This window comes from Denticeps clupeoides, chromosome 5 (genome assembly GCF_900700375.1).
Source record: "Denticeps clupeoides chromosome 5, fDenClu1.1, whole genome shotgun sequence".
Lineage (NCBI taxonomy): Eukaryota > Metazoa > Chordata > Actinopteri > Clupeiformes > Denticipitidae > Denticeps > Denticeps clupeoides.
In genome coordinates, this window is record NC_041711.1 from 30989220 (window position 1) to 31017213 (window position 27994).

General features: G+C 42.7%; 1 protein-coding gene across 4 annotated transcripts; it reads left to right on the forward strand.

The window, feature by feature from the left end:
• Positions 1–38: 38 nt before the first annotated feature.
• On the forward strand, positions 39–27988 carry macf1b (microtubule actin crosslinking factor 1b). Of its 4 annotated transcripts, XM_028979658.1 has the most exons (41): positions 39–160; positions 1071–1117; positions 1432–1555; positions 11115–11171; positions 11251–11421; positions 11937–12103; positions 12201–12360; positions 12467–12551; positions 12662–12903; positions 13162–13281; positions 13369–13476; positions 13605–13823; positions 14176–14379; positions 14475–14706; positions 14792–15018; positions 15099–15221; positions 15313–15414; positions 15860–15961; positions 16043–16207; positions 16298–16453; positions 16689–16886; positions 17118–17246; positions 17326–17496; positions 17694–17849; positions 17931–18137; positions 18727–18846; positions 19327–19496; positions 19596–19755; positions 19838–20032; positions 20114–20239; positions 20320–20463; positions 20582–20770; positions 20921–21035; positions 23258–23424; positions 23531–23693; positions 24033–24187; positions 24287–24361; positions 24452–24569; positions 24655–24821; positions 25699–25819; positions 26451–27988. In XM_028979658.1, the coding sequence occupies exons 1-41, from the start codon at positions 50–52 to the stop codon at positions 26474–26476; spliced, it is 5994 nt and encodes a 1997-aa protein (XP_028835491.1). In that variant the 5' UTR covers positions 39–49; the 3' UTR covers positions 26477–27988. The 4 variants fall into 4 exon arrangements, with proteins under 4 accessions (XP_028835491.1, XP_028835490.1, XP_028835488.1 ...); XM_028979657.1 differs by lacking the exons at positions 39–160; positions 1071–1117; positions 1432–1555 and adding exons at positions 6948–6989; positions 10329–10965; XM_028979655.1 differs by lacking the exons at positions 39–160; positions 1071–1117; positions 1432–1555 and adding exons at positions 7197–7615; positions 10329–10965.
• Positions 27989–27994: the final 6 nt, after the last annotated feature.

Consider the following 27994-nt stretch of genomic DNA (forward strand, 5'->3'; position numbering starts at 1 on the left):
GATCTATGCCTTGTCTATTGTGTAACAGGCAGTGAAGCCAGGGAAGGAGATGGTCAGTCAAGATTCACCTGAAATGACTGATGCTAGCCATCCTGCTAGATCTCAAAATCTAGAATATATTCCACCTCTTTCTTCTTTTCTCCATAGTGATGGGAGTAAGGTATGATTTCAGTCTATCTGCAAATATTTACAGAGGGGCTAGTAATATCTCTTTAACATTTACATTTGAAGAATTAATGTAATTAAGATGAAAGTGAATATGTTTGTTTGTTTGAAATATATTTGGAAGAAAAAAAACTTTATGACATTAAGCAGATGCTCTTGCCCATAGTGATATACCGTACAGGCCAAAAGTTTGGACACACTTTCTCATTCAACGTGTTTTCTTTATTTTCGTGACCATTTACGTTGGTAGATTCTCACTGAAGGCATCAAAACTATGAATGAACACGTGTGGAGTTATGTACTTAACAAAAAGTGGAGACCTGACCTCCACAGTCACCGGACCTGAACCCAATCCAGATGGTTTGGGGTGAGCTGGACCAACAAGTGCTAAACACCTCTGTTGGAAAACTATTTCAGGTGACGACCTCTTGAAGCTCATCGAGAGAATGCCAAGAGTGTGCAAAGCAGTAATCAGAGCAAAGGGCGGCTATTTTGAAGAAACTAAAATATGAATGCTGGTGTCTTCCTCTTGTAAGTCGCTTTGGATAAAAGCGTAAAGTAAAGTAAAGTAAAGTAAAGAATATAAAACATTCAGTTATTTTACCTTTTTTGTTAAGTACGTAACTCCACATGTGTTCATTCATAGTTTTGATGCCTTCAGTGAGAACCTACCAACGTAAATGGTCATGAAAATAAAGAAAACACATTGAATGAGAAGATGAGTCCAAACTTTTGGCCTGTATTGTACATCTTGTCTTTGTTGTCTGTTTAAAGGGAATAACTGATGTTCTCCAAGAGCTTAAATAATGCTTAGTACAATAGCACTAAGTGTAGTTGTGCTGTTAGAACCACGCCTAGGTTCAATTACAATCCAAAGTACCATGGTTGTTTTATTTCTGTTTCAGGAAGAGGATATATTTTCTGGAGTCACAGGGCCTTCGGCAAAACATGGGTAAATGTCTGCTCTGGGTGAAATATTCATCGGTCTCATTAATTTAATGCAGCACTTGGATGATTTGTTAAACAGGCACGTTTTTTCATTTTGCCGTCCTTTGCATCAGTCTTTTTGGTTCGGCTGCTCGGATGACCGAAATGGCAGCATTCACAATTTTTGGGAACTTCCACAGCATTTAACATCTGGATCAACTATATATCAACTATTATATGCATCGTTGTTTAAATAATTGAAAGAGATTGTCATCCAGTTGGATATTTAATTTTTTACAACAGAGCAAACTATTAACAAAACAATGCTGTCTGCGACAGTGATGCTTCCAGACAGAGTGTGGAAAACTGGACCCAATGGCAGTGGGAGTTCAGGAGCCAGATCCGTGCATTGAGGCACTGGCTGAAGAACATGGAGATGAGGCTGCCGCCGGTAGACCCTGCTGTACGTGCGACTTTTCATTCTTTTAAAATCCAATCCAATGCTACTTTTAGCTTTTTCTTGCAGGCCTGTGTGCAGATGGCATTTATTTATATATGTATATATTATACGAGTATATTATTACACTACAGTGTGTCCAAGTGAGGTTGACGTGCTGCTTTTTCCCCCTTTCAAAAAAAAAGCTAAAACTAACTTGTTGCTAATTCAGGATAATTTATGCCAAAATCACAGTTAATACAATCCATGATCAAACAGGCAGCCCACTGGCACCAGGAATTGTGTGGGCTGAAGTTGCCAACAACAGATGGAAAAAAAAAAAACTTTAAACAAAAAAGCAGCGATATGAAGCTAATCCACTGTCCCCATGGCACAGGGAGAAGCATCCCTACCCAATGCGCTTTAAGCTCCAGGCCGAGAGAGACGTTTTTTTTTTTTCCTTCTCTGCTGCAGCGAACACTGACACCAAAGCCCAGGAGGGCTGGCAGCAATTGGGAGAGGGGGGTGGAGCAGGAGTGAGCGAGAGCGCGGACCTCCTTTAGGCAGAGGGGTAGGCGGGCTCTTTTGTGCGGCGAGGACCGAGGGACGGGGAGCTGGTCGGTGTCGGAGGCCCCTTGCACACATGAGGGAGCAGATTGAAAGAACATTAGCCCCAGAGGGGAGGACGAGGATGAGGAGAAAAAGGATCTTACATGCAGAACACTCTGATCAAACCACAACTTGGCTTGTTGTGAACACCCAGTTCATCTACACTGATCATTTTCCTAATCATCATTAGAGCCTAATTCTTGGGTTTAGATGTAGATGAATGTGTAGTGGTGTTCATTATTACTGTTATTCATTGTTGCGTTACTAGTAAATTAGGCATATGAAATTTGTTAATCCAGTAATTAATAAAGCATGTTATTCAGCCCAATATGATGTCGGCCAGGACATTAAAACCACGGAGAGGTGAAGTGAATAACTTGAATATCTTGCTGGCACCTTTCAAGGTCTTAATCAAGTGTTGAAAACAGGACAAATGTAAGAGTCTGAGCAGCTCTAACCTCTAATGGGGTTGTAGTATGCACCTATGAACCAGAAGACCCAGGTTCAAACTACCATTGTGTCCCTGAGCAAGATACTCAACCCTAAGTTGCTCTGGGGGGACTGTCCCTGTAATCACTAATGTAAGTCGCTCTGGACAAGGGGGTCTGATTTAGGAATCCAAAATAATGTGGAGGGTGTCAGGTATAGTCCTGCTGCACAAATGTCTGAAATGCTGTTCACAAAAATAATCAGTTAAACCTACACTGGATGATGAATATTATTTACATTTTACATCATTTTTACATATACATACAAATGAATGTTCAGTTATTAAACTTATTACAATTAAACGCAATTTAATCAACTTTAAAAATTACCATAGGGATATGGTGCCTATGTAACCTGCCCATGAAGTATCTGTTTTGAATTCAAATATTGGCCTGAGAAAAAGCATTCTCACAATTTAGGCAACTGACCAAGGCTACTCGTTGATTTAAAAGATATTCATTTCCTACACAGCAGCCATTTTATATGGTTAATGTTGTGATTAATTCTCTGATTTATCCATTTTCCTCTTATTATCGGTCCTCGTTCAGTCCTTTACATTCATATCGAAAACATATTTTTACTGTTTTTTTTTCTGTAAAATAAAAACCACGTTTAGTTTTTATTTACATTTTTTTTTCTTTTTTTTTTTACATTTCCACCCAACCACATGCTTTTTTGTCATGCTAATGCGCTTAATCTGCTCCACTCTTGCTTACCGTCTGTGGGGACGTGTTAGTCGGCCCCAAACAGCAAATAAGCTAGAAGACACCTGCCACTGAGGGAGAAGTGTATGTCCAAACATGTCGACGCTCGTTCACGCCTCTGCATTCACTCAACGGAGACCTGCAGTCAGGCTTTCTGCTCTTCTCAATAGACACTTCAGCCGTTTCCTGAATGGCCTGCAGCTATGTTTCCACAGAAGTTCACCTCCACTTTGTTTCCTCTAAACCACATAGCCTTTTTGCTACTGGAAACGCTGCCTCCTCCGTATTTGACGTTCCTTTAATGAAGATTGTTGTACAGAAACTGTCTGTGTCTTGTGCTCTTGAGGTTCCCGAAGATGACTGCGGAGCCAGAATCGTAAATATGTTCTGCACACGTAACCTACAAAAAGCACTGAAGTGGCCCAGGGGAGCTTTCCTCTTCTCACACTCTCTCAAACGTCACTTTTCATTTCCAATGACTTTCATGGGCCAAGGACCAAGAATCTTTACCGAAACGGGCTACAGTCGCAGCAATTACTGCAGAAAATACCAGAATCCAGAAGAAATGTTCACAGACACACTCACACAAGGTGGTGTAATTCAGAACAAAACAACTGTGGCGACATACCGTAAGTGAGAGAATACGGGGAACAGATATGAGAAGTACCTCCTCCTCCCTTTCTGACTCAAACTTCCAGTATCCTCCGCACCACGGCAGGGAGCCGCATTATTCCCATTCACTGGACACATGCTTTTCACAGAAGTGAGGGCCCTGCTGATAAATCGCCGTGTTTGTGGAGGGAATGTGTGCTTTTGTTTGCGACCTATATAAAGCGTCCAATTTTTTTCATTCATTGACAAGAACCCTAATGTGACTGCAACTGTTTGCAGAAGGGGGTCGCAGCCGAACTCTTATTTCAGTCTGGAGAAGAGGAGAAGGAAAGTGCTTGGGAACTGGTTTGGTTGGGGGAGGGGTAACACGCCAGTCGGATTTAATCCACTTTACTGCTCTCAGGTCTTCTGGCACATGGGAGCTTTGATCACATTTGGTCCAATTTGCAACCCATTTGGCTGTCTTGTGATGCACCCCTGTATCCATACCTCTATACCATTGCAATGCTGTGCCGGATGCGTGTCAACATGAGACAGACATGGTAGATATGAGTCTGGGACTAATTTGATATAAGAACTATAGATCTACAGTGCCTAGACCACTGCCTTTGGGTCTTGCATATTTAATGCGGTGAGCATCAGCCATTCCAGTGAGATTTAACAGATCACTTTTAATAGACATGTTCACTGAGAAGTGGATCTGACCTCTTGGAAGCACAGTGGTACAGTGGGAAGTACATTCTCCAGACATGTCCTTTGATTTCACTTTCACAATTTCATCTTTAACTGTAGCGACTACATCTACATTTATGGCATTTATCAGATGCCATTATCCTAGCAGCACAGCACATGGTACACACAGTGACATTTGTCCTCTGCATTTAACCCATCACCCTTGGTGATCAGTGGGCAGCCATGACAGGCGAGCAGTGTGTGGGGACGGTGCTTTGCTCAGTGGCACCTTGGCGGATCAGGATTCGAACCATCACCCTTCTGATTACGGGGCCGCTTCCTTAACCGCTAGGCCACCACTGCCCTGGGAATCCAGAGCGATTTACAATCAATATTTAACCAGGACACAATGGTAGTATTTGAACCTGGGTTCATAGGTGAGTGTGTTACCCTCTAGGCTAATAACACCCTCCAAGACTAGTTTAACCTTTTGAGGTGTGGGTGGGCCAAGCTCTTTCACGCCGAATTGGAAAGGTCTGCGAGGTGGAGGCAAAGATTCAATTGTTTCTTGGGGAAGAAGATCAGGTGTCTTTTTTTTTTTTTTAGAGGACATGGGTTTGTTGGCAGGGGGAGGTCTTCCGTCTGCCAAGAGCTCTCAGGCTGGGAGAGAGACTGGGATCCCAGGCAAAGCCATTAGAAACACTGCCTCTAATAAGCAGTGACACAAAGACCAGCCCTGGGGATTCTCTCATTCGTCTCGAGTTGAGCAGAGTCATTAACAAACGAGGAGGCTTTGTGTATTTTAACCAATGGCTAAATTATACAAAAAAATAAGAATTAAATTTTTCCAGAAACAGAATGTCATATAGAAAGCAGGCCACAAGTTATTTTATCTGCCTTAACTAGGTGCTATGAACATAATATTAATAGACAAGTATCTTGTAAATGACTATGCTGTGTTCACTAATGACAAGTTTATGTCATTATTAATGAATTATTATAGACACCTCAACAAATTGACAGCTAGAATGCCCAATCTCTGTCAAACTTTAAAAGGAGGAATCTTTGACATTTTATTTCAAATAAAAATCATTATTTCTAACTTTTTTAAATTAATTTTGTTTGCTTTTTTTACATGGAAAACAAGGACCCTAAACACATTTGTACTGGGGTACAATTTTTATTTGAACAATTTAGGCAGATGATTATTCTGGATCAGACTCTGGATCCTTTAATTGAACTGTAGCAGGGAATGCCGCAGGGGAGAAGATCTGCGATAGATCTCAGCTGAGATCAATGTCACTCGAAGAGCTAGAGAACAAAGGATGGAGAAGAAAAAACAAGAAGGTTCACTTCAGCTGCCTGAAACACAAGGGTCAACCGGGAATGAATCTTAAACCCCTGGACGTGGCCAAGAACCCATCAGCCAGCAGATGAACATACAGCAGCAGAGAAAGAGAGCAGATTTGTCACTCGGTGCACTCTTCTTCCACATGGTGACACTGGTCGATATTTAGTTCCCCTTCTGCCACTCTCCCTCTCTAGGCTAATCCAAGAGGACATGCGGTTTAAGTGAAGCTGGTGACTGGGGATCATGGGAAAAGCCACGGGGGGGGGAGGTGTCTTCTGTTGCCCACCTGTGCACCTGAAGTGCACCTGCAGCCAAGAGAAGAAGAACCACTCAGGATTTCACCTTCCTTCTTTAAAAAAAAAACCATCATATTCTTCATTTAGACCTTTGTATGATTATCTATGTCGCTCAGTGGGCAGAAGGTGTCAAAAGTTCATTGATGGAACAGCCAGATAATCTCACAACGCCGCTGTGAAGATGCTGACTCTGCCCCCACCCCCTCTTTTCTCCAGACCTTATTGTTTGCAGGTTGGCAGTTTTGCGTCTGGAAGTGTGTTGAAAAGTAATCTGAAGATGTTTTACAGTAATTAGTAGTCTTTGTTGCCGTGGAGAAGGCTAGTGCGCTGGCCCTGAATGGGGTTGTGTGTGTCTGTGTGTGGAGGAGGGGCAGTTGGGGCAGGGGTCCCTCCTTTTGTACTTGTGCCCCTACCATCGCTGCATGAGCACGGGAGAGGGAGAACGAGAGGACTTGGAGGCAGCTGTCACTTAACATGTGAATGTTCGGGGGGCAGCCCGGGGGTCTTTAGAAAGCTTTTCTCCTTCCTACTTTCCTTGTCTCGTTTTTCTCGATCCCGAACCAGAAGCAGCATGGAGTTTCTGAGCCCAAAGAAAGCCTGGGGGAGGGGCTTACGGAGGGAGGGAAAGTGAATGGAGACGGGAGGACTCGGATGTCTAACTGTCCGGCACAAGGGGACATGTAGAGTTAAGTGTCACGGAGCTACCTGGACGCAGGCACCTCCCGAGGGTACGTTACCTCCTGCCCAAGCCGGGAATACAAGGACTATAGTCTTACTGTTCATTGTTCCCCCGCGGCACATCCCAACCAGGAAGGAATTTCTCTGTCAGAGCCGCCGCGCAACAAAGGAGAGAGGGAGGAGTGCCAGTGGGAGGGGTGGGGGGGGGGCAACGTGAAGGAGAGTGGGATATTGTCTGCCTGTGGCTGCGGGCAACGGAAAAGCATGGAGTATCTGGCCCTGTGTGTGTGTGTTTGAAAGCTCATGTGTGTAAGCAGGTGGATGTTTGTGGGAGCAGGTGGACACACACTTGTGTTTGAGCACGGGGCCGTTTGTCTTGGGAGGAGGTGGGTGCCGCTCTAAAGATGCTGAAGGGGCTCTGCCTTGCCGCTCACTTTGAATGATGACGGAGGGGCCGCTGGAATTGGCCGGTTAGCTGTTTGTTCACCTCTCTCTGCGCAGGGGTAAGTAAGCACCAACTGAAACACCCAACGGCCAAAACCGCCAGCAATCTCCTTTCGGGACGTCTTGGCAGCAGTTGTGAAATTGTGCTAGTGAGATATTGTGAAGAGCATTGATCAGAAGCTGGGATTTACAGGAATTTGGCTCCCCACTGGCTCTTACAAACACCACTGTTGTGAGTATGTTCTTATTCAAATTCAAGACAATGAGGAATTAACTGTAACAAAAAAAAAAAAAAATTGGGGCAGAATTAAAATGATTATGCTTAAAAAAAAAATTAAAAGCATATTCCTTAAATAGATTCTGTCAGTTTGTGTTTTTAGTTTCTTTTCTTGAATGCCGTTGTGTTGTGCGTGGTTTTGGAATTGAAGTGTCCGTCAGGCACACATATTGTGTTGTCCTTTTTCGTTAAGAAAGACGTTGTTACATGCCTTATTGGGCAGGCACACATCTGACAGCTTATATTAAAACCCATTACCGTGATTGGTGTGATCAGTAGGTCTCACCTCACCTTAAACTGCAAGTTTTCATTCATTTATTTTTTTTTATTGTGGGGCCTAAGCATGAGGGAATATTTGCCAGCATAACTAACAAATGCAATGTGACATGGCACCAGCCTTAAGGCAAGCCATGTTTGATCCTATAGTTCTCCTCGGTATGGCCACTTGTAGTTAACAAAAAGGTCCTGTTCAGTCCCTGTGTGGTCCTGCTATTTTAATTATGTTGTCTTTATATCACAAATGTCTTTTTCATAAAACCAAAGTCAAAGATATGTCCGTCTGTTTTCATTATGAAGAAAGGGCAAATTAATCACATTTTTTAATTAATGGGATTACAACACAACAGACTCAAGTTTCTTGTGATTCAATAGGTGGCCTGTAGATGGTCAATAGGACCATCCCTCCATTACCACGTTAATTTAATTCAGAAGAAAACCCCTCTGCAAGGCAGCCTCATAAATCACGCTCACTTTGGGAGGGAGGATCTTCAGTAGGCTGAGTGAAGAGATGTCCTGGGTCATCATGGGTCGAGTGCAGGAATTGGTTAGGCTACATTTATAGGGCCCGTGACACTTTACTGCTCTGGAGAGATGGGAAAAGAGGATGAATAAACCGTGTCATTTCAGAAAGTGGATGACCTGGATGTGAACTTTGGAGAGAGTGCCTGTGGTTAGCAACCACTGTCTATGACATTCTGACACCCACATACAACATTTTATAGGTGTGAGAAAAAGGACCGTCATGTCCAGATGTCCCTGGCTGTTGTCATGGTTACTGGTGCCATTTTGATTGTTGTGGTTGCGAGGGTCCCTATTTGGTTTGTCACTGTTCGTGACCCACGCATAGAATCACAAGTGCTGTGCTGTCATTGTGTATTTCGTGCTGTGCTGTATATTGACTTTAGATATATCTTTTCAAATGTATTGTAGTATATGTGAAATTTGATTTGTGGTAGAATATCAACAGACTGTGCATGACAGGTCATCCATAATCTTAATACCATCTGAATACTAAATTCTGTATTTATTTAGAAACCCCTAATTCATCTAAATGAATGAAGATAATAAACAGTGTAAAGCAATTAAAGTTGTTCACCAGTTGACAACATTATTAAATTATTAATAAATTTGAGCACTGACATTACAAATATTGATTCAGTATTGTCTCAGTGCCGTTCATCCACATCAGGAATGCCTAGAAGGACCAGTGCCTCTTCCAGCTGACTGGTGTGTTAAGACCAGACTGACATCTTTAGAGGAATCCACCCTCACAAAGTGACATTATAATGAAATGTATTGATTGGTTGTGGTAATTAAATGATTGATTCCAGAAAATAGCTAATAAATCTGTTTAACACATCAATACAAGCTGGTAAAGGCAATTAGTTAATTGATTGTAACCATATTATGTTTTCCTTTTTCATTAATTTCATTAAGAGCAGGTAGAGCAAAAGCTAAGTGTTAAGTTGAGCATCATTTTGTCCACTGAGTCAGAGAACCCCTGTGCAGGTTTGGGTAGCACGTAATTATGTATCCCATAATACTGTTTTACAGTCATCCTAAATGACCCCACAGCCACAACGACCCCACAATCCACTGCTTTCTGTTCTTGCATTAACTAGTCTTAAATTGTGGTAATGTGGTAATATGGAAATTGCCTAGCATGACAAATGCAGTTGTAGCAAAGCAGTTATCTAAATGTGTTTTGATTCGCTGACCTAGTGTAATATTGCCGTATAGCCTTTTAATGTGGATACATTTTACATGAGTCGTCACTGTAGCATAAAGTTTTAGGGATTCTTCCGATTCCTCTGTAGACGGGTTTCCAAGCACGTAGCCATCGTCTCCCAATGACCACCCCGTAACTAGCACCCCTTCACTGCTTATGACCAGGAAATGATGCAACATTTTTTGCTTGTCATATTTGATCAAAACCCTAATGGGCTCCCGGGGCCATTGTGAGTACTGAGCTGGCAGGGGACACAGGGCTTGTCTGCCAGACAACACAGTGGGTATTCTGGAGAAGGATGTCAGTTGGATTTCTTGCCAGAAAAAAAAATGTGGGACAGTGTAAATGTAAAGGCTGTAGTAGGATGATTTTTGGGGCATTGAATAGGCGTTGGGCCAATTTCAGTTGGTATCTTGTCTGATGTGGAATATGGATGCTTGTAATCATGGTGACATGGTCAGGGAAGAAGGAATTTAGCATTCTGGAAACTGAGATCATGTGTCTCATCCATTTTGTTCTCAAATTTCAGTGCAACAAAATGACATAAAGTGTTAGATCTTGTGTAGATTCTAGTCTAGGTTTGTGATTAGTCAGGTTTTGGAAGGGTGTAAGACCTTTGGACAGCATGCTGTATTCACTCTCCATACCCTTGTGTTTTAGGCAGCTGATTCAACCGATGCATGCATGGCCCAGAGGCCTCCCTTAAACTTTCACCTTACTAGCCCATGAGGGCTGGAGGATTATGGGTAACCTCATCAGCCGGCCCAGTTGTCTGGGTCACAAGTCCAAGCACGTTAGGACAGACGAGGACTACCTGAAGGAGTGTTATCAGAGAAAAAGGGAGTGGCCTCCACGAGAACCTCGCGAGGAGAAGAAGAAGGAAGACGAGGAACCATGTCCAACCCCGGAAAAGCCCAGGAGTTCTCCTGCCCCTACAGTTACAACCACCAGCACTTTGGATAACGCTTGGCGTAACACTCCCTCACCCATCAAAACACCTCACAATGGATCTCTGCCCAGGATGACTAATGCCACAGAGTTCAGACACTCACCTCTGGGCCATTGTGACAAGGGAGGGGTGGAGAGGAGATCAAGCCTTCAGAGAAGGGACTCAGGAAGTCCTTGGTCCTGGAAAACACTGAGCTCTCGGGAGGTTACAGAAGTCACAGAAGTGACAGAGACCATTGTGACTGAGATTGTGGAGGTGACAGAGTACCCATCAGGAGGGAAGGGTGGTGACCCCATCGTTACCAGGACAGTTAGAGTCCTAACCGGAGCAGCTGAGGAGCTTGCTGAGGTCATTAAAAAATCAGCAGTCACCAACTGCAGCTAAATTCATTTGATTTGCTTAATGCTACTTTGCCCGTCTATTTTTCCCTCGTTCTTAGAAGCCTGCTACTGCACTTAACCTTAAAACAGAACTTTAAATGACATTTTTATTCGCAGCTCCAAAGTGATGGGCATTCCAGTTCAGACCAAGACTTAAGCCTGGACAGGTGGAAGGTACATGAAAGCAAACATAGCAAACGTTCTTCACCGGTGATCTTATTCCCTCAATTAATAATCAGTCACTTCTTTAAAGGGAGCACGATCCGCCTTAACACTGAAAGATGAGTTTGGCGACCCTGAGACGTTTCATCAGAATCTGGAGGCTTTGCTGACGTGGGTCGGGGAGATCGAAGAACTTACGGCCAATCAAAAACCTCCATCTTCAGAGTTTAAGGTGGTGAAAGCACAGCTACAGGAGCAGAAGGTATCTACTGAAGAAAATGATGCTTAGACACAGTTCATGAACTGCCAGAACAATTGTGAGGGCATTTCACACTGTTCAACCAATTCACTGCCATTCAGAGCTGAACAGTAAATGTACGTGGCCACAATGTTCTTTTGTGCACAAGGATAAAAAGACATTTACAGCCTTTCAGTTGGAATTGGAATCTTTTGTGAGCACACTGGGTTCGAGAAAATATCTCAATTTTCACAATGCACACTTGATACAGGACCTAAGGCTTTGGCTTGAATAGCACATCCGTTGAACTACTTTTCAAGTAAAAAAAAAAAAAATCCCGGAAATTAAATACTAATTGCCGCTCTTAGCATCTTCTCTTTTAGTAGTGCATTTTATCTTGGAAAACCTCCCGCAAGATCATTTCACAAATGCAATAGAGTCCAATTTGGCACATATTATTCTATTCATATTACAATGTAGAAATTTTTGAACAATTGAACATCCAAGTTATGCTTTAATGATGCCATGTGACCTCACAGCTCTTGCAGCGCCTCCTGGAGGACCGGAAGCTCAGCATGGAGACAATGATGCTAGAGGGTCCACATCTATCTGAGGCTCTAGAGGAAGGTGAAAAGGAGCAGACCAGACTGAAATTGTCCACTTTAAAACGGAAATGGCAGGCTCTGCAGCTGGTTGCAGAAAAGAGGTTGGCCACAGTTTCTGTTCCCATGCCCTGGAATAGTGATAATAGCATTCTGGAATGGTCGGTGTAACCACGTTATCTGGATTGTCGCTGGTTTTAGGCGAGCAAGCCTGGAGCTCGTCCTACCCAGGGCACAGTTGTTTCAGAGGAGTATGGACAGTCTGCAGCAGTGGCTTATATCTGTGGAGCAGGACCTGGCAGAGCTGCGTACTGCAGAGAGAGGGATGCTCCATCTTCAGGAAGCGACAGAGCAAGCAAAGGTGTGAAACTCAAAGCTCCTCTTTTATGACCTTGTTGATGTGGTACACACCTTTTTGTTTCTGAATGCCTTCTGAACACCAAAAAAAGCCTGTTTCCTTTTAATAGGCTGTGATGGATCAAATAAAAGGCAAAAATGCAGATTTGGGAACACTTCAAATTAATGGTCGTGATTTGATGGAGAAAGTATCAGGTATATTTATATCTTTCATTACGTCTCACAGTAAATGTGTGTGTGGATGTTTTATAGACGTATCTATGGAATAAATTTGAATTCGCCATGTCTTTACTGCGGTTTCTCAGACGAGGAGTCCCAGCAGGTGCAGGAGCGGGTGGACAGTCTGAGGGTCCGCTACTCTGTGCTGAGCTTGAGCAGTGCCGATGTCCTACAGCGACTGGAGCAGGCCCTGGAGGCCTCTAGCCGCTGCACCTCCAGCCAGGAGGACCTCCACCTGTGGCTGGGCCGAATTGAGAGAGAACTGCTAGCCCCATCAGGGCAGGCACATCATGGCGATGCTACACTCTGTGCTGCGGAAAGGCAAAGGGTAAGAGAATATATGACTTGTTTTTTTGTTTTTTTTTATGCCAATTTCTACTAGTTATGTTTTTAGATCCATACTTTTATGTTGTCATGTGACATAATCATCAATTTGGTGCTAAAATAGCTTCAAAGATTTGCTTCTGAATTATGAAAATGGAATACCCTCTTGATTTAATGGAAACATTAGACTTTAATTAGCAAGTATTTCTTTACTGAAGCAACAAGTACACATTGTCTTTTCTGATTCTGATCCTTTTCTCAGCTGGAACAGGCAATACAAAAGGAGCTGGTTTGGTTTCGTGAGACTGCTGCGGCCTTGGAAGATCTCACAGCCATCACTCTGGATCCGGACCTCATTTCCACACAACTATATGAACAGAAGGTTGGTATAGAAGAACCTAGTTGTCCATTTCTCTAAACATGCTAATATTAAGATTCATCAGTGCAAATCATTTTGATATATTTTCAGATACTTTCAGTGGAAATACTGCAGCACAGGTTCAACATCGAGAAGATGGCGAAAATCTCTGAACTCTTACAGATGTACAGTGAGGAAGGCGAAACTGAGGGACTGCAGGTAGCCCAAGTTCACACTGATACCAAAGACCTATTATTTTCTTTTCTAGTGCTTTTAATGAAAAACGAGAACATTGTTAGTGTCTAATTCTGTGTGAACGTTTGTCTTGACCTTTGTTCCTCCTGTAGACACACCTTGATGCCCTGCAGGAACAGTGTCAGATTACTTCAGCCACCAATTCCCATGTGGTTCTGCAGCTGGAGCATGCTCAGTCTCTTCTGTCCCAGTTCACAGAAGGCTTTGCTGAGGTGTTGCCATGGCTACAGGAAACCAAAGCCTTAACCAGCCAGCTTTCCCTGAACACCATCAGTTTTGAGGCCTTCAGAGAACAACAGGACCTCTTACAGGTGTTAATCCCTTACCTCTGGAACTTCAAGGGCCTGCATTGTTTTGCAATCCCTCCTTTCATTTTTTCAATGATGTCCTTTCATCTCTCAAGTTCCACTCTTGTTCCTTGTTCACTTTGAACGCACACTTGAATTGTATTTAAAAGAAGACATTTTTTTAACAGCCTCTTGTGACCTGAAGTCCTTTTAACCATGAAGTTCTTTTTTTGCCATTCACAATGGACGCAGTCGTTTGTGCAAAAAATATATATTTATATTTAGTAATGTTAAATTATTTTAAATACAATCGGATGTCAATCAGTAACCCTGTTTAAATGATTTTTTTAAACGAAGCTGGCATTTCCTTACACAGGACCTGAGGGAGTCCATTGCAGAGCATAAGCCCCTGATAGCACGTTTGGGTATGCTGGCTAAACGTCTGTCAGACCTAAACTCCACCCAGGGAGAGGAGTACTGCAACAAAGCCAAAGAGGTTGAGGTAGAGCACCAAGCCATCAGGGAAAGGGTGCGAGAGGTGGCCGCCTTACTGGAGGAGTCGTTGCCCCGTTATACACAGGTATAAATCACATGTCCAACTAATACATTTCAGGAGTGCAGGAAACCGAGGGGGATTTTAGGAGCAAGTGTAAGTGACACGCTCTTGTCTTTCAGCTAAACGAGCGTATGAAGCTTATAGAGGAGAGTCTCAGTCGTCTGCGTGGCCACATGCAGTCCACAGTCATGCTGCAGGGCCTCACCCCACGCATCCAGGAGCAGCTGCAGGACAACAAGCACACCCTGGCCGAGCTGTCTAAGCTGGAGCTGGGGCTGAACAGTGTGAGGACGCAGGCGGATGAGCTCCTGGCTAACACACAAGCTGCAGGACATGGATCTATTGGTACAGGTACACACAGAGATTAACGCCAGTATACCAGTAAAAGGTTTGGGCTCTTACATAAGGATAGAAGGAAATGCTTGATTTCATGTAGCCATCCAGGATCAAGTGTCCAGCCTGTCTCAACTCTGGGAAGAAGCCCACGTCGAGGCACAAGACAGGGATCACTGGCTGCTGAACCTCTTGGAGCTGGCAGTCAGGTTCTGGAATGACGTGAGCGAAGTTACAGCAGGCTTGAACGATGGCCAGCAGGCGATTCTGGACCTGAACTCTTGTCGGTCCAACTCTGAGACGATTCGACAAAGCCTTGAGACCATGCAGGTATGCAGACCTCATCAAAACAAAGGAACCTTACAGACTCCAATGCGTCTTCGCCAAGTGACACTCCCACATCTCCACAGACACTCAGAGAGGACATAGACGGCTTACAGGGGGACCTTGATACCCTCGGCATTCTGGGAATGGAGCTGATGTCAGCGTGTGGGGACACGGACAAACCCGATGTCACCAAGAGCATGGACGAGGTGAGTCATGAAAAAAATGTATTTCATCTTTGGATGAATCAAGTATCTATATATCTGTTTACCTGAAAATACCTGTTCTTTGTCACTTTAGCTCTACTGCACATGGAACAACCTGAACAAAATCTGGACAGAGTGTCACAGCAAACTGGAGGACTCTTTACAGATGGCGCTACACTACCAGGACACTATGCAGGTATGTACCCGTTTTTTCAATCTAGGAGGATGAGCAGCTAACTCTTCAAGCATGAGACCCAGACAAAAAACAATTTCTAATTTTGGCTGCAACTGATAAAAAAAACTAGTTAAATGTATGTCTGGCTAATAGCGAATAATAAAACGTCTTTCATTACTAAATGTGAGAAATTGTGGCAACGTTTCACATTAATTGGCCCCTGTCAGACTTGAAATTTGAATACCCTTTCTGAAAAGCTCTTAGCATCCTGTGGCTTTAATGATATGTGTATGACAGGGTGTGACATTCTGCCACCGGGCAACAGATAATTTGGATGACCTGATCTGTGTGACATCTCCATGGTATCTTGTGCCATACACATTTGAATGAAACAAATAAAAAAAAAAAAAATGCATAATGAAATATGGCACACAAACAATTTCTTACTTATTGCTTCCTGTTGCAGGGGCTGTTTGAGTGGCTAAAGTCAGCAGAGCTCAGGTCTACAGAAGAGTTCCTGGTGGGACCTGACTTGGCATCTATTAAAGAGCAACTGTGCGACCTTAAGGTGGGTTTGAAGAGGTTCAGAATCAGATCGCTTTGATCTGAAATCAGCCAGAATTCACTGTTCCCGTGACCCCATTCTCAGGAGTTTAAGAGGGAACTCTACCAGAAGAAGATTGAAATTGAAAGTCTGAACCATCGCTTTGTGTGTCGCTTGTCCCTGGGCACGGAGCGGCCAGGTTCAGTTTCCCCGCTGTGTGACTTCCGTCAGCGCTGGGACAGTTTGGAAACAGAAACTGTCTGCAGACAGGTGAGGCCAGCGATACCCAAATTTAACCTACGGGCGGGAACAATAGGGGCATATTAGTAATGTGGTGTTTGTGACATTTTGTGATTTCAGCACCAGTTGGAGTGTGCTCTGCTGGGTCTGGGTCAGTTCCAGAACACACTGGATGAGCTCCATTCCTGGGTGTCCCACACGGCCGAGCTGCTCCAGGCCTCCAGGCACATCAGCATAGATCTGCAGACCTGTGAGATTGAGTTGGCCAAACACAAGGTACAGAGTTTTCAAGAATTCGCTCATTCATGACAGTCAGTAGCTTGGTAGACAGTAAGGAAGACAGTGATTTTGAATCTTGATTTATAATGAATAAATGCACTAAGTGAAAGCATTTCAAAGAGTGATAAAATCGGACCAAATCATTACTTTAATGATATTTGTTCAGATAGCGTCTTCAGTGCATTGAGAGGCTGAGATAGACATTGAGACTGAAGAGGTACTTTTGTTTCAGGTTCTACGTAATGATGTGATGTCCCACGTCCACACTGTAGAGTCTCTGAACCAGGCCGGCCGGGGACTGCTGGAAGCTGGGGGAGGAGATAGCCCCCATGGGCTTCAATCGCGGCTGGAAGAGCTCAGTGAGCGCTGGGAATTTGTGCGCTGTGAGACTGAGCGCAGGCAGCTAGAACTGGAAAACAGCCTGAGCCAGGTCACAATAACCTGTTCTAATATAACTTAGCTTAGCCTTACCTAATGACTGTCATTTAATGCATTAAGAATGCATTAAAATATAGCTTTTCAAAACCAGAATTAGGTGTGTCTCTGCATGTTGTGTTGTAAACTAGTCTACTATAGTCTACTTTCATCTGTGTTGTACTAGAGATCAGCAAGAACATTTAAATATAGCTATGCATAGTAAGTAGTTCTATAATAATTTTAGGTTCAAGATGTCACCATGGAGATCCAGGACCTTCTGCAGTGGCTGGAGAACACAGACCTGAGGCTGTCCTCCACTAAAACTGTGTGGGGTATGCCTGATTCGGCCAATGAGAGGCTCAGTGCACACCTGGTAATTCTCAGACCGGCAGGATGTGTAGTCAGCATATTTCCTGTGGACGTCTAAGGCCCGTTCTGTCTTTATGCTGTAGGAGCTGTGCAATGAGATGGAGTCTAAGATGCATGCTTACACAAATGTTCGGAGCGCCATCAACAGGATGCTGGAGGGCAGCGATGTGAGCCGTGGCTCCAACACAGAGCACAGTCTGTGTATACTGGAGCAGAAGTGGAATTCTGTTTATGCCAAAATGCAGGAGCGCAAGGTCAGGAGCAGCCTAAACGACAAGCTGGACATCTTTCTCTGGATATATATTTTCATAAGTTCTATTTGCAACAATCAAATTCACTGTATATTCTGAATATAAATGTACTGTGTAATCTTTGTATGAAATGTGAAGTAGTAGTATGCAATGCATTTATAATGTTAAATTACTGGTTTTTATTTCTGATCTTCCATCAGGCTAAGTTAACAGAGGGGTTGAGTCTTGCTAAGGAGTTTAACAGTAATGTTCAAGACATCCTGACAAAAATGGCTAAGTGCGAAGAGGCCATTGGATCTCAGCCTCCTCCTAGCTTCATTCTTGAGATAGTCACTGGCCAGCTACAAGACCACAGGGTGAGAAAGGGTGGGATAATGAGTGTGGCTGGACATTTGGGTCCATGCCTTTCTGTATTCACTTGACTCGTCGCTGCGCAGATGCTGGTGAGCGAGGTACGTTCATACGGAGAAAAGAAAAGCACCCTGGAGAATGCAGCTGCACAGATTACAGAACTGAGTAGGAAGGAGGACAGTGATGTGGTGCAGAACCTGGTCATGACTGTACAGGACCGCTACAGGAAACTGTACCAATGCATCACAGAGAGGGGCAAGACATTGGAGGACGTCAGGAAGCAGGCAAAACAGGTATAAAACAGGAGTAAATCGAAACGGCCTACACCAACTACCACATGTACACTTACCAGACAACAGTTACAGGCAATTGTGCACAGCATGTTTATCTGTCCGTTGTGCAGAGGTGGATGGTAATGAGTTACATTTATTCTCTTACATTTACTTTTAGTAATAAAAAGTACTTCTAAGAGTTTACTTGAGTACATTTGTGAATTAGATTCTCTACTCTTATTTTGCTACAACACTCAACTTTTTTACTCCATATATTCCACACATTAGGTATGCTTTATTTTTGCCAGACAGATGCCGCAAACATACAACATGACTATTGGACCATTCTGAATGTAGCAACAGTAAACATTTACATTTTTTCTGTCTGAATTCATAATTTCAAAAAAGATATTACAATCCAACAGTTACTCAGTACTTGAGTAGTCCTACCACTAAATTCATTTTTACTCATACTTGAGTAATGTTTTACTTGCACTTATTATTTATTCTTATTAAAATATTATTTTGGAGTAATGCTAATCATACTTGAATAAACTCTACCCAGCTCTGTTGTTGTGAATGCAGCACTGAATCTTGCTTACTTGTTCAGTTCAGTGAGTCTTGGCACCTCCTGGTGGACTGGATGACTGAGGTAGAACAGACGCTGGACACACACAAAGAAATTGCAGTCTCCCACGAAGAGATAAAGCAGCAACTGACTGAGCAGAAGGTGGGCCTCATTCTGAGTAGGAATGTACGTGGTGTCAGTGATTCCTGCAGCCTGCATGGTAACAGAATTAATGACAACTGTTTTATGCAGTAGTGGAAATATCTTCTTCCCATCAGTAATTCTGAAATGGTTCTGAAATTGTAAAACACAATAACACTAGTGATTAATAAGTAAAAGCGGCAAATTTTTCAAGGTGATATCTAGAGATGTGCTAGATGTGCAAGAACTGGTGGTCGCCTTCCTCACTACTCACTAAACTGATGAATGAGCAAAAAGCAAATGTCTTTTCACATAATGTCTTTTCTTCATGAAAATACAGAAATTCAGTAATATACAGTTTTGGAGAACCAATATTTGATTAGTATAGGTTTTTTGCTAGCTCAACAAAATTGCTTGCAGCTTAGATGAAGAGTTTTGTATAGTACTGTACAATGCCTTTGGTTAAATAAATATAAACAAAATGTTTGTGATTTGTTCCAGGATTTCCAGAAGCTTCTACGGTCTAAGAGACCCATGTATGATGCGACTCTAAAGAGCGGCAGGAGTCTACTTGAAAAATGTCAGAGCCCTCAAGACAAGCAACACTTAGAAAATATGGTGTCGGAGCTCCGGGATTCATGGGACACCATCAGTGGAAAGTCTTTTGAGAGGTCAGTTGGCATAGAGACCTTCCCAATTTGTTCACGGGACAGATCATTGCATTGTAAAGAAAGTTAAGTTCAGAAAAATTCAATTTATTTCTCTTCCAGACAACACAAATTGGAGGAGGCCCTGCTGTTTTCAGGCAGATTCACTGATGCCCTGCAAGCCCTGAATGACTGGTTATACAGAGCTGAGCCTCAGTTAGCAGAAGATGTAGCAGTTGGTGGAGAAAAGGATTTAGTTAATAATTTGATTGACAAACACAAGGTAGAGTTCTGGCTGGTGGAAAGTGCTATAGTATAACAAAAATACATTATTTCAATATTTTTGCTGTGTTGTCGGTACTCAGGTGTTCCAGAAGGAACTTGGGAAGCGAGCAGGATGCATCAAAACACTGAAGCGCTCTGTCAGAGACCTGACCAGGGGCAGCACTGCAGACTCGCGTTGGCTGCAGGAGCAGATGGAGGAGCTAGAATGCCGATGGGAGGCCGTGTGTAAGCTGTCTGTCTCCAAGCAAAGCAGGCTAGAGGAGGCCCTCCGACAGGTATTCAAGTATTAAAAGCTATTTTAAGTATTAAGCATCCATGCCTGACTGGTGTTGGTTTTAAATGTTTGCGTCCATTAGGCGGAAGAGTTTGACAGGCTGGTTCACACATTTCTGGACCGTTTAGCAGATGTGGAAAGGGCCCTTAAGTATGGGGTGATTCCAGAAGAAGAAGAAGCGTTGCAGGAATTTCATAAACAGCATCAGGTGCTTTTCAGCAGGGTTTGTTGCATTCCAAATACAGTCATTTTCACATTCTTAATTTGATGTTTAAACTTTTTTTTAAGGAATCAATGAGTTCCTTGATTGACCAGGAGGTGGTGCTAGAATCTATTCAAACTCTTGGCGAGCAGATTCTGACGTCCTGCCACCCAGACTCTGTCATCACTATTAAGTCCTGGATCAGTGTCACCAAGACTCGTTTTGAGGAAGTGAGCATAATTAATTTACTTAAATAGTGCAGAAGCATTAGCAGTAGTGGAAGCATTTTTGGATTTGAAGGTTCTAAACACAAGGTTTGTTTGTTCTATTTCTTTTTTGTACCTTCAGGTTCAGACATGGGCACAACAGCAAGGTGGGAGGATGCAGACCACCCTGGCCGTTCTGGAGGCTGAGAAAGAGGAGGTACACAGGCTGATAGAGTGGATCTCCTCTGCAGAGGAGACCCTCAACCTGTTGGAGCAAGAGCCACTGCCAGTTGACATGGAGCAGACAGAAGAGCTGATTACCAAGCACATGGTAAAACATGCCCAATGAAAAAACACTGCAGAACATGGTTCTCAAAACTGAGTTCGCACTGCATGTTCTTGAACTGAGATAATGACCCTTCTCTCATTCGTCACTGCTCTAGTGAGTGGCTTTCAGTGCTCATCTCTCCCCTCTCCTTAGGTTTTCATGGAGGAGTTGAATCAGAAAGTACCTGAAGTTGAAAATGCCACAAAATCTTGCAAGAAGAAACATGTTCCTAAAAAGCAAAGTTCTCCAAGCCGCAAGACACCAACAAGTTAGTGAAATATTGCACAATGTATTTTTTGCAATAAATACACTGCTCCAAAAAAAATTAAAGGAACACCATTTTATCAGAGTATTTTATATTTATGTGGTCAGTTACGTAGCAGAGGGGGTTGTTAATCAGTGTCAACTGTTTTGACATTGATGAAACTGACAACAGGTTAACTAAAGGGGCAACACACAGACAACCCCAAAAACTGGAGGCCACAGACATTTCTTTCGACTGCATTTCAGGATTTTTGCATTTGACTAGGGTCAGTGTGACGACTGGTAGCACGAGTCGATAACCTGGACCCTACAGAGCTTGTACCAGCAGTTCAACTCCACCAGGATGGCACATCAACAACGTCCCATTGCCAGATGGTTTACTATGTCTCCCAGCACAGTCAGGTTCCAGGAGACTGGAGCTCTAGGAGAACTGGACAGGACCGTTGAGGGTCCTTAACCCATCAGCAGAACCGATATCTGCCAGAGATTAACGAAAAGTTTGAGTATATCCAGGATATTTCAATTGAGACAGATATGAAATGCAAACTGGGCAGATTTAGTTTAGGTAAAGAGTTGATATTGTGCAAATGTGAAAGTGAAGTGTTGTGTGAGTCTTTTAGTGATGAAAGAAGCTCTTGCAGTGTCTGGCAGTTACAGTTCTGATGCTGCAGAACCATCTGCCAGATGGCAGGAGGGAGAACAGGGCATGTGATGGGTGATGAGAGTCCTTCACAATGTTGCCAGCTCGACGGATGAGGTGCTGTAGAGCTGAGAGATGGGTGGGAGAGGAACTCCAATCATTCTCTCTGCCATCCTCAAAACACCTCAGGGCCTTCTGCTCATGTACACATGTACACATCATGTACATCTTCATGACATCTTCTGGGGGATGATGGTATTGAATGGCAAGCTGAATTCATTAAACAGCATTCTGACATAAGTGTCTTTTTTCTCTAAATGGGAAACGGTCATGTGAAGGTAAATGAAAAGGCAGCATCTGTGGAGTGGTTTGGGTGGTAAGCAAATTCAAATTTTATTTGTCACATACACAGTCATTCACGATATGATATGCAGTGAAATGCTTTAGTAACTGCTATAGACCTCAATATTGCAAATATTCAAGTGAACCAATATGCAAATATTGCAAACATAATTAAATATTACACTTTTATGTTTTTAGCATAAAATTTGTGTAACAGGTAGGGTGAAGGTGTGCAAATGTGTAAAGTGAAAGTAAAGTGAACATTTGTGCAAGATTCTGGGGAGAGTCCAGAAGTGATTGAAAGTGCTGGAGTGTATTAGTGTTCTGTCCTATGTAGTGTTGTGGTTGAGAGCTCATACAGCCTGCGGGAAGAAGCTCCTCCTCATTCTCTCTGTGTTGGACTTCAGGGAGCGGAAGCACTTCCCTGATCGCAGCAGAGAGAACAGTCCATTGTTGAGGTGGCTGAGGTCCTTCACTATCTTCCTGGCCCTGGTGCAGCACCGCTTGCTGTAGGTCGATTGAAGGTCAGGGAACCTGGAACAGATCATGCGTTCAGCTGATCGACCCCCCCTCTTTAGGGCTCACCTGTCCTGCACGGTGCTGTTGCCAAACTAGGTTGAGATGTTTGCCATCAGGATGCTCTCCATGGTGCAGGTGTAGAAGTTCCTGAGCATCTTGGAGGGCAGTCTGAAGTCTCTCAGGCGTCTGAGGTGGTAGAGACACTGCCGGGCCTTTTTCACCACTGTGTTGGGGTCTAGTTGGTACTCTCCTGCATGGTACTAAAGTCCACTATCAACTCCTTTGTCGTGCTGAGGTTCAGGTGGAGATTGTTCCTCTGGCACCAATTCTCCAGATTTCCAACCTCATGCAGGTAGGCAGTCTCATTGTTGTCGGAGATCAGGCCCACCACAACAGTGTCGTGATCAAACTTTATGGTGGTGGTGGAGTTTGTTGTGGCTGCACAGTCGTGGGTGTGCAAAGAGTACAGCTGCGGGCTCAAAACTCAGCCCTGGGGGGTTCCAGTGCTGAGAGTGATGGTGGCTGAGACATGTCCTTACTAATTGAAGCGGGTCCAGAGTCTGTGGATGTTCCCAATTGTGTGCTGTGTTGCTGTGTATCACATGTGACAATCACTTCAATTGAGATCTGATGTGTTTTCATGCTCTTCCTTTAATTTTAATGGAGCAGAGCTGTGTATATGCAAGATGTGTTGATGTTAGTATTTAATTCTATTTCTGTTGCAGAGAGGAAAAGCACCCTAAAACGCCAGCCATCGATACCTGTGCCTTTTGAGAACCTTCACCTTCACACCCCTCAGCTGTGTAAACTGGTCAGCAGCTGGCAACAACTCTGGCTTCTGGCCCACGGTCGGCAGAGCCGACTGGAGGAGCACCAGCAAAGGCTACGAGAGGTTGATCCCACCCGTCTTTATTTCTCCTCAAGACCAGAATAATCTTGTGTATTCAGTGTCCAGTGTTTGTGTTGTAATGGTAATATGTTTGAATCTGTTGCTTTAGCTGGAAGAGTTCGCCAACTTTGACTTCAATGTGTGGCGCAAGCGTTACATGCAGTGGATCAGTCACATGAAGTCACGAATCTTAGATGTTTTCCGAAGCATTGACAGAGATCAGGATGGCAGAATAAGCCAAAAGGAGTTCATTGAGAATGTTTTGGCCTCAAGTAAGCACAGATTTACTCTTAAGTTGTAAAAAAACTTGGCCAGTAAATTTGTCATGAATTCTTCTTAGCATAAATATGAGCAAAAATGTGATCAGAAATATCCTGTACAGCGAGCTTTTCCAACCCTTTTTATGGATTACCCCCTGCCAAGATGCTTTTACGCCATCCCATTTTGATTTCTACTGGCATGGGGCATTCCAAAAGCACGTTTGGAAAAACGCGGTTTTACTAATGGGTTTACATTGTTATCAGAATAAATGAAGACTTGAAGGCACACAGTTGGTAGGATATTTTCCCTACACCTCTAATGTCTGAATCTTCACACTTTTGCACATGTAGAATTTCCCACCAATTCATTGGAAATGACAGCTGTGGCCACCATCTTTGATAGTAACAATGATGGTTACATTGACTATTATGAGTTTGTGAGCGCTCTCCATCCAAGCCGAGACCCATACAGACGGCCATTAGATGCAGACCAAATTAATGAAGAGGTAAGTCATGTATATTTCTAAAACTGTTCACTGATTTTATTAAAATAAGGTCATCATAAACTTTTTTTTAAATGCTACTAAAAGAACAATTACATTTAGGTGAGAAGACAGGTGTCTCAGTGTAACTGCCCAAAAAGGTTTCAAGTGGAACAAATAAGTGCCAATCGCTACAGAGTAGGTTCTGTATTCTCTGAATTTTTTAAGTACTTCCATATATCTGCATCTGCATATGATGATACTCATAATTTTTAACTCTTTTTGAAGTTTGGAGATTCTCAGCAGTTGCGAATGGTCCGAATCCTGCGTAGCACGCTAATGGTTAGAGTTGGAGGAGGGTGGACAGCTCTAGATGAATTCCTGGTGAAGAATGACCCATGCAGAGGTGAGCAAGCACATGTGATTATGGTCTTATTCCGTTCATTTTACAGGCAGCATATTTTGTTACCAGTCATCTGTTGGGTTTACAGTTAAAGGGCGAACCAATCTGAAGATTAAGGAGAAGTACCTGTCTCCGGAGTCCTTTGACATGTCAGGACTCAGGCAGCCCTCCAAAGGTCTCACAGTGAGTCGCTCCAACTCCAGCCTCAGCCTGTATAGCAGTGCCTCGGCCCCAAGCAGCCCCCTTACACGCAAGGTGAGCAAAGTCCGCCTGTTTAAATCACTGTACGGAATTAGTTTGTGGCACAAGGCATTTGCTTCATTGACCAACTAACCAACTAAAATGTAAAAAAAATATATGCAGGGTAACCTAATAGCCCATGTTATTCCCACAGCCATATCCATAGTTTGGGAAGGTACTCCATTCAAAGCAATTCAAAGCAATTACTGTAGGATAAGGTCACAACATATTACAAGAAATAGTTAAGAAGCACCAAATGTAATATATTTTTGGTGCAAGAAATATTGGAACATGATGTACTAAATGTACTTAATATTCGAAACCAGATTATATACAAACCAGATTATTTTAGTATGACAGCATTAGTAATGGATTCACACTAGCTCAGTTGTCTGCACGTGTCTTGATGCTGGTTGGAAACTTACATTAATTTTCTTAACCAGACACCATTAGCTTTTTTGTGTAGTAGTGAATTCAAGGGTTCACACACCTTTTTTCCACAAGTGATGTGAGTTTATTTATAGTTGTTCTCAATAAAAACATGAAAGATTTGGCTGTACCCTTGACTTAAAGATCTGAGAGCATTTTATGACAAATGAATGCAGAAAAACATGAAATTGCAAAAGGGTTCACATACTTTTTCTTGCCACGTGTCATCTGTGCTTGTCATCGAGCCATGTTCACTGTTATAATATTCCATACATTAACAGCTTCAAGCTTTTGTACAAAATCAACAATGCCTGGACAATTTTGATCAATTTCATTTTATTTGAATGGACATTTAAAAAATAAATTACCCCAAACTTTTGAACAGTTGTGTATTAACAGTATTCACCTTAAATTTGTACTGCAAATACAATGAACTCTCATGATTTTTTATTTTTTTTGTTAGGCTTGGCTCCGTAGAAGTTTCTCTGGTGATCGATGCATTCGACCCCGAAGCTCCATTGCTGCATTAGGGAGTGAGATGCAGTTTACAGCAGCAGGAGATGACGACTCTCCCTCACCCACAGGTCTCACAAAACTCCATCCAACATACTAATAAAAATTATTGACCAATCACAGCAGTTTATAAAATATTTTTCATTTACATTTATGGCATTTAGCTGATTTCCATTTCCAGCGCAAATTACAATCAGAATTTATTTATTATTATCAAGGGCTCTAGCATTTAGCATTTCTTATTAATTATTCAGTAATGTATAGACAATAAATATTGTGTGGTAATGAAATAGTAGGTTACTGGGTAAGACACCTGCCATTGAACCAGAAGACCACAAAGTCACAGGTTCAAACCCCACTTACTACCCCTGTGTCCCTGAGCAAGACACTTAACCCCGAGTGTCTCCAGGGGGGACTGTCCCTATAACTACTGATTGTAATGCTGTCTGTTAAACACTGTAAATGTAAATAATGACAGAGACACAGTAAAATAAAGGGTTGTGGTATACCATGAGATATCACCACTATTATACTAAGCTCACCCTCATGCCTACTGTGCCAGTATATTATGGGATATGATGAGCTTCAGTGTATTACTGCTCATATCTTTATAGACTCAGGAATAGTAATAAAATGTGTGTCACTTGCCATACTGTTGTAGGTACCGGCTACAATAACCGAAGTGTTTTGGTGCCTTTTCAGAGGAAGCTGAAAGACCGCCAACATGAAACAATCACCTCAGGATTAGGAAGTCAAGGAAGCAGTGGTTATCAGCATTATCCCTGCAAAATGGCCCCAGCCAAAAGCGCAGGCGAGATGCTCACAGACACCCGTTGGAGCAAACTGCCATTAAATCCCAACAGGATAATGCATCCAATGCATTTTTGCCTAGGACACGCATCCTTTCATGGACAGCAACCGTATGGTGCCATCCCTGTTTTCCAGTTACACTGTCTTCTCGGGCTGGGCGGGCATGAGGCAGTGGAATGTATTGCATGGGTCCTGACCGCATGATATGGGAAACTCTTGGTACTTTATCATTTAGAATGTTTTTACAGACCTGCTCAATCATTCCAACAGAATTCAGCAGCACACATTTGAGTTTTTCTGATCAGTATACATTTTCTCGACACAAGTTGCACAAGAGTTTGTGTTTGAGTAATTGTTGCAGTACTCTACCCATTGTTTTTTTGAAGTACATTTTCTTCAGTAATCTGTTGCTGACAGTAGAGCAGAACTAAATTTTATTATTAGTTTTTTTTTGTGAAAGCTTGAGCCTTGTGTATGTATATCTTTTTTGTTTTATAATTCATGTTTGATATTGATGATAATGATGGCAAATGATCTTTACACTGTTTTGTAGAATTTGCTCAGGTTTGGTGATGCCTTTCAGTTCCTTGTTAAGATGGAAAATGTGTTGAGCTACTGGAGTTTTATTAATGGGACAGAATGGGTGCCAGACTAAACTCCTACTCCTTACTAAAAAAATGCACTTTCCCAAGGTCTATTTCAAATTAGTCATTAGCCACTGTGTAATTAACAGATTTATTTGAAGTGACTTTTTCCTTCGTATGGATAGGATGAAAGACTGAAGAAAGTTTCATTTGATTCCATTTGTGTAAACCAACTGTATTTCACCGTGTGACTCTTTGTTATGTATGAAGGTACACATGTGTAGGTCTCAATGAGACCAACAGACAGGATGATTACATGTGCAAAGTGCTCCGGACCGATAGTATGTCCTGCTTCCTGAACTCTAAACCAAAAGAGACAACTCTTATGACTGCTGACGTTGTTGCTACTCCTTTACTGATGTGCGTTGGTGTATCTGCCTTAAACACAGTTTCAAATGCACTTGATCCTCTTGATTCTCCCTGATTGTGATTCAGCAGTTCTGCTGGTCGACTGTGCTGCTTTCTGGTCATAAAATCAGCAAAGCCACTTTGGAGTCACAATTTTGTCAACTTTCTCTTATTATTTAAGAGAAGTAATATTGTTTTTTTTCCACATTTTTTATATTTCATCATTCACCCCCTTTTCTCTATGACTGCTGAGCAATATATAGCTGCATTTATAACTATTCAAAACAGCCCTTCTGCTATGCACCCAATAATCTGTGTACTGTATGTGTAAAGTATTCCTGTTTGTGTGGTATTGATTTTAACTCGTTGTAGAATACTATAGTGGCATCCCAGATAGCCTCTTGTAAAATAAACATTTTTATAAAACCTGGAATCCCATCAGTG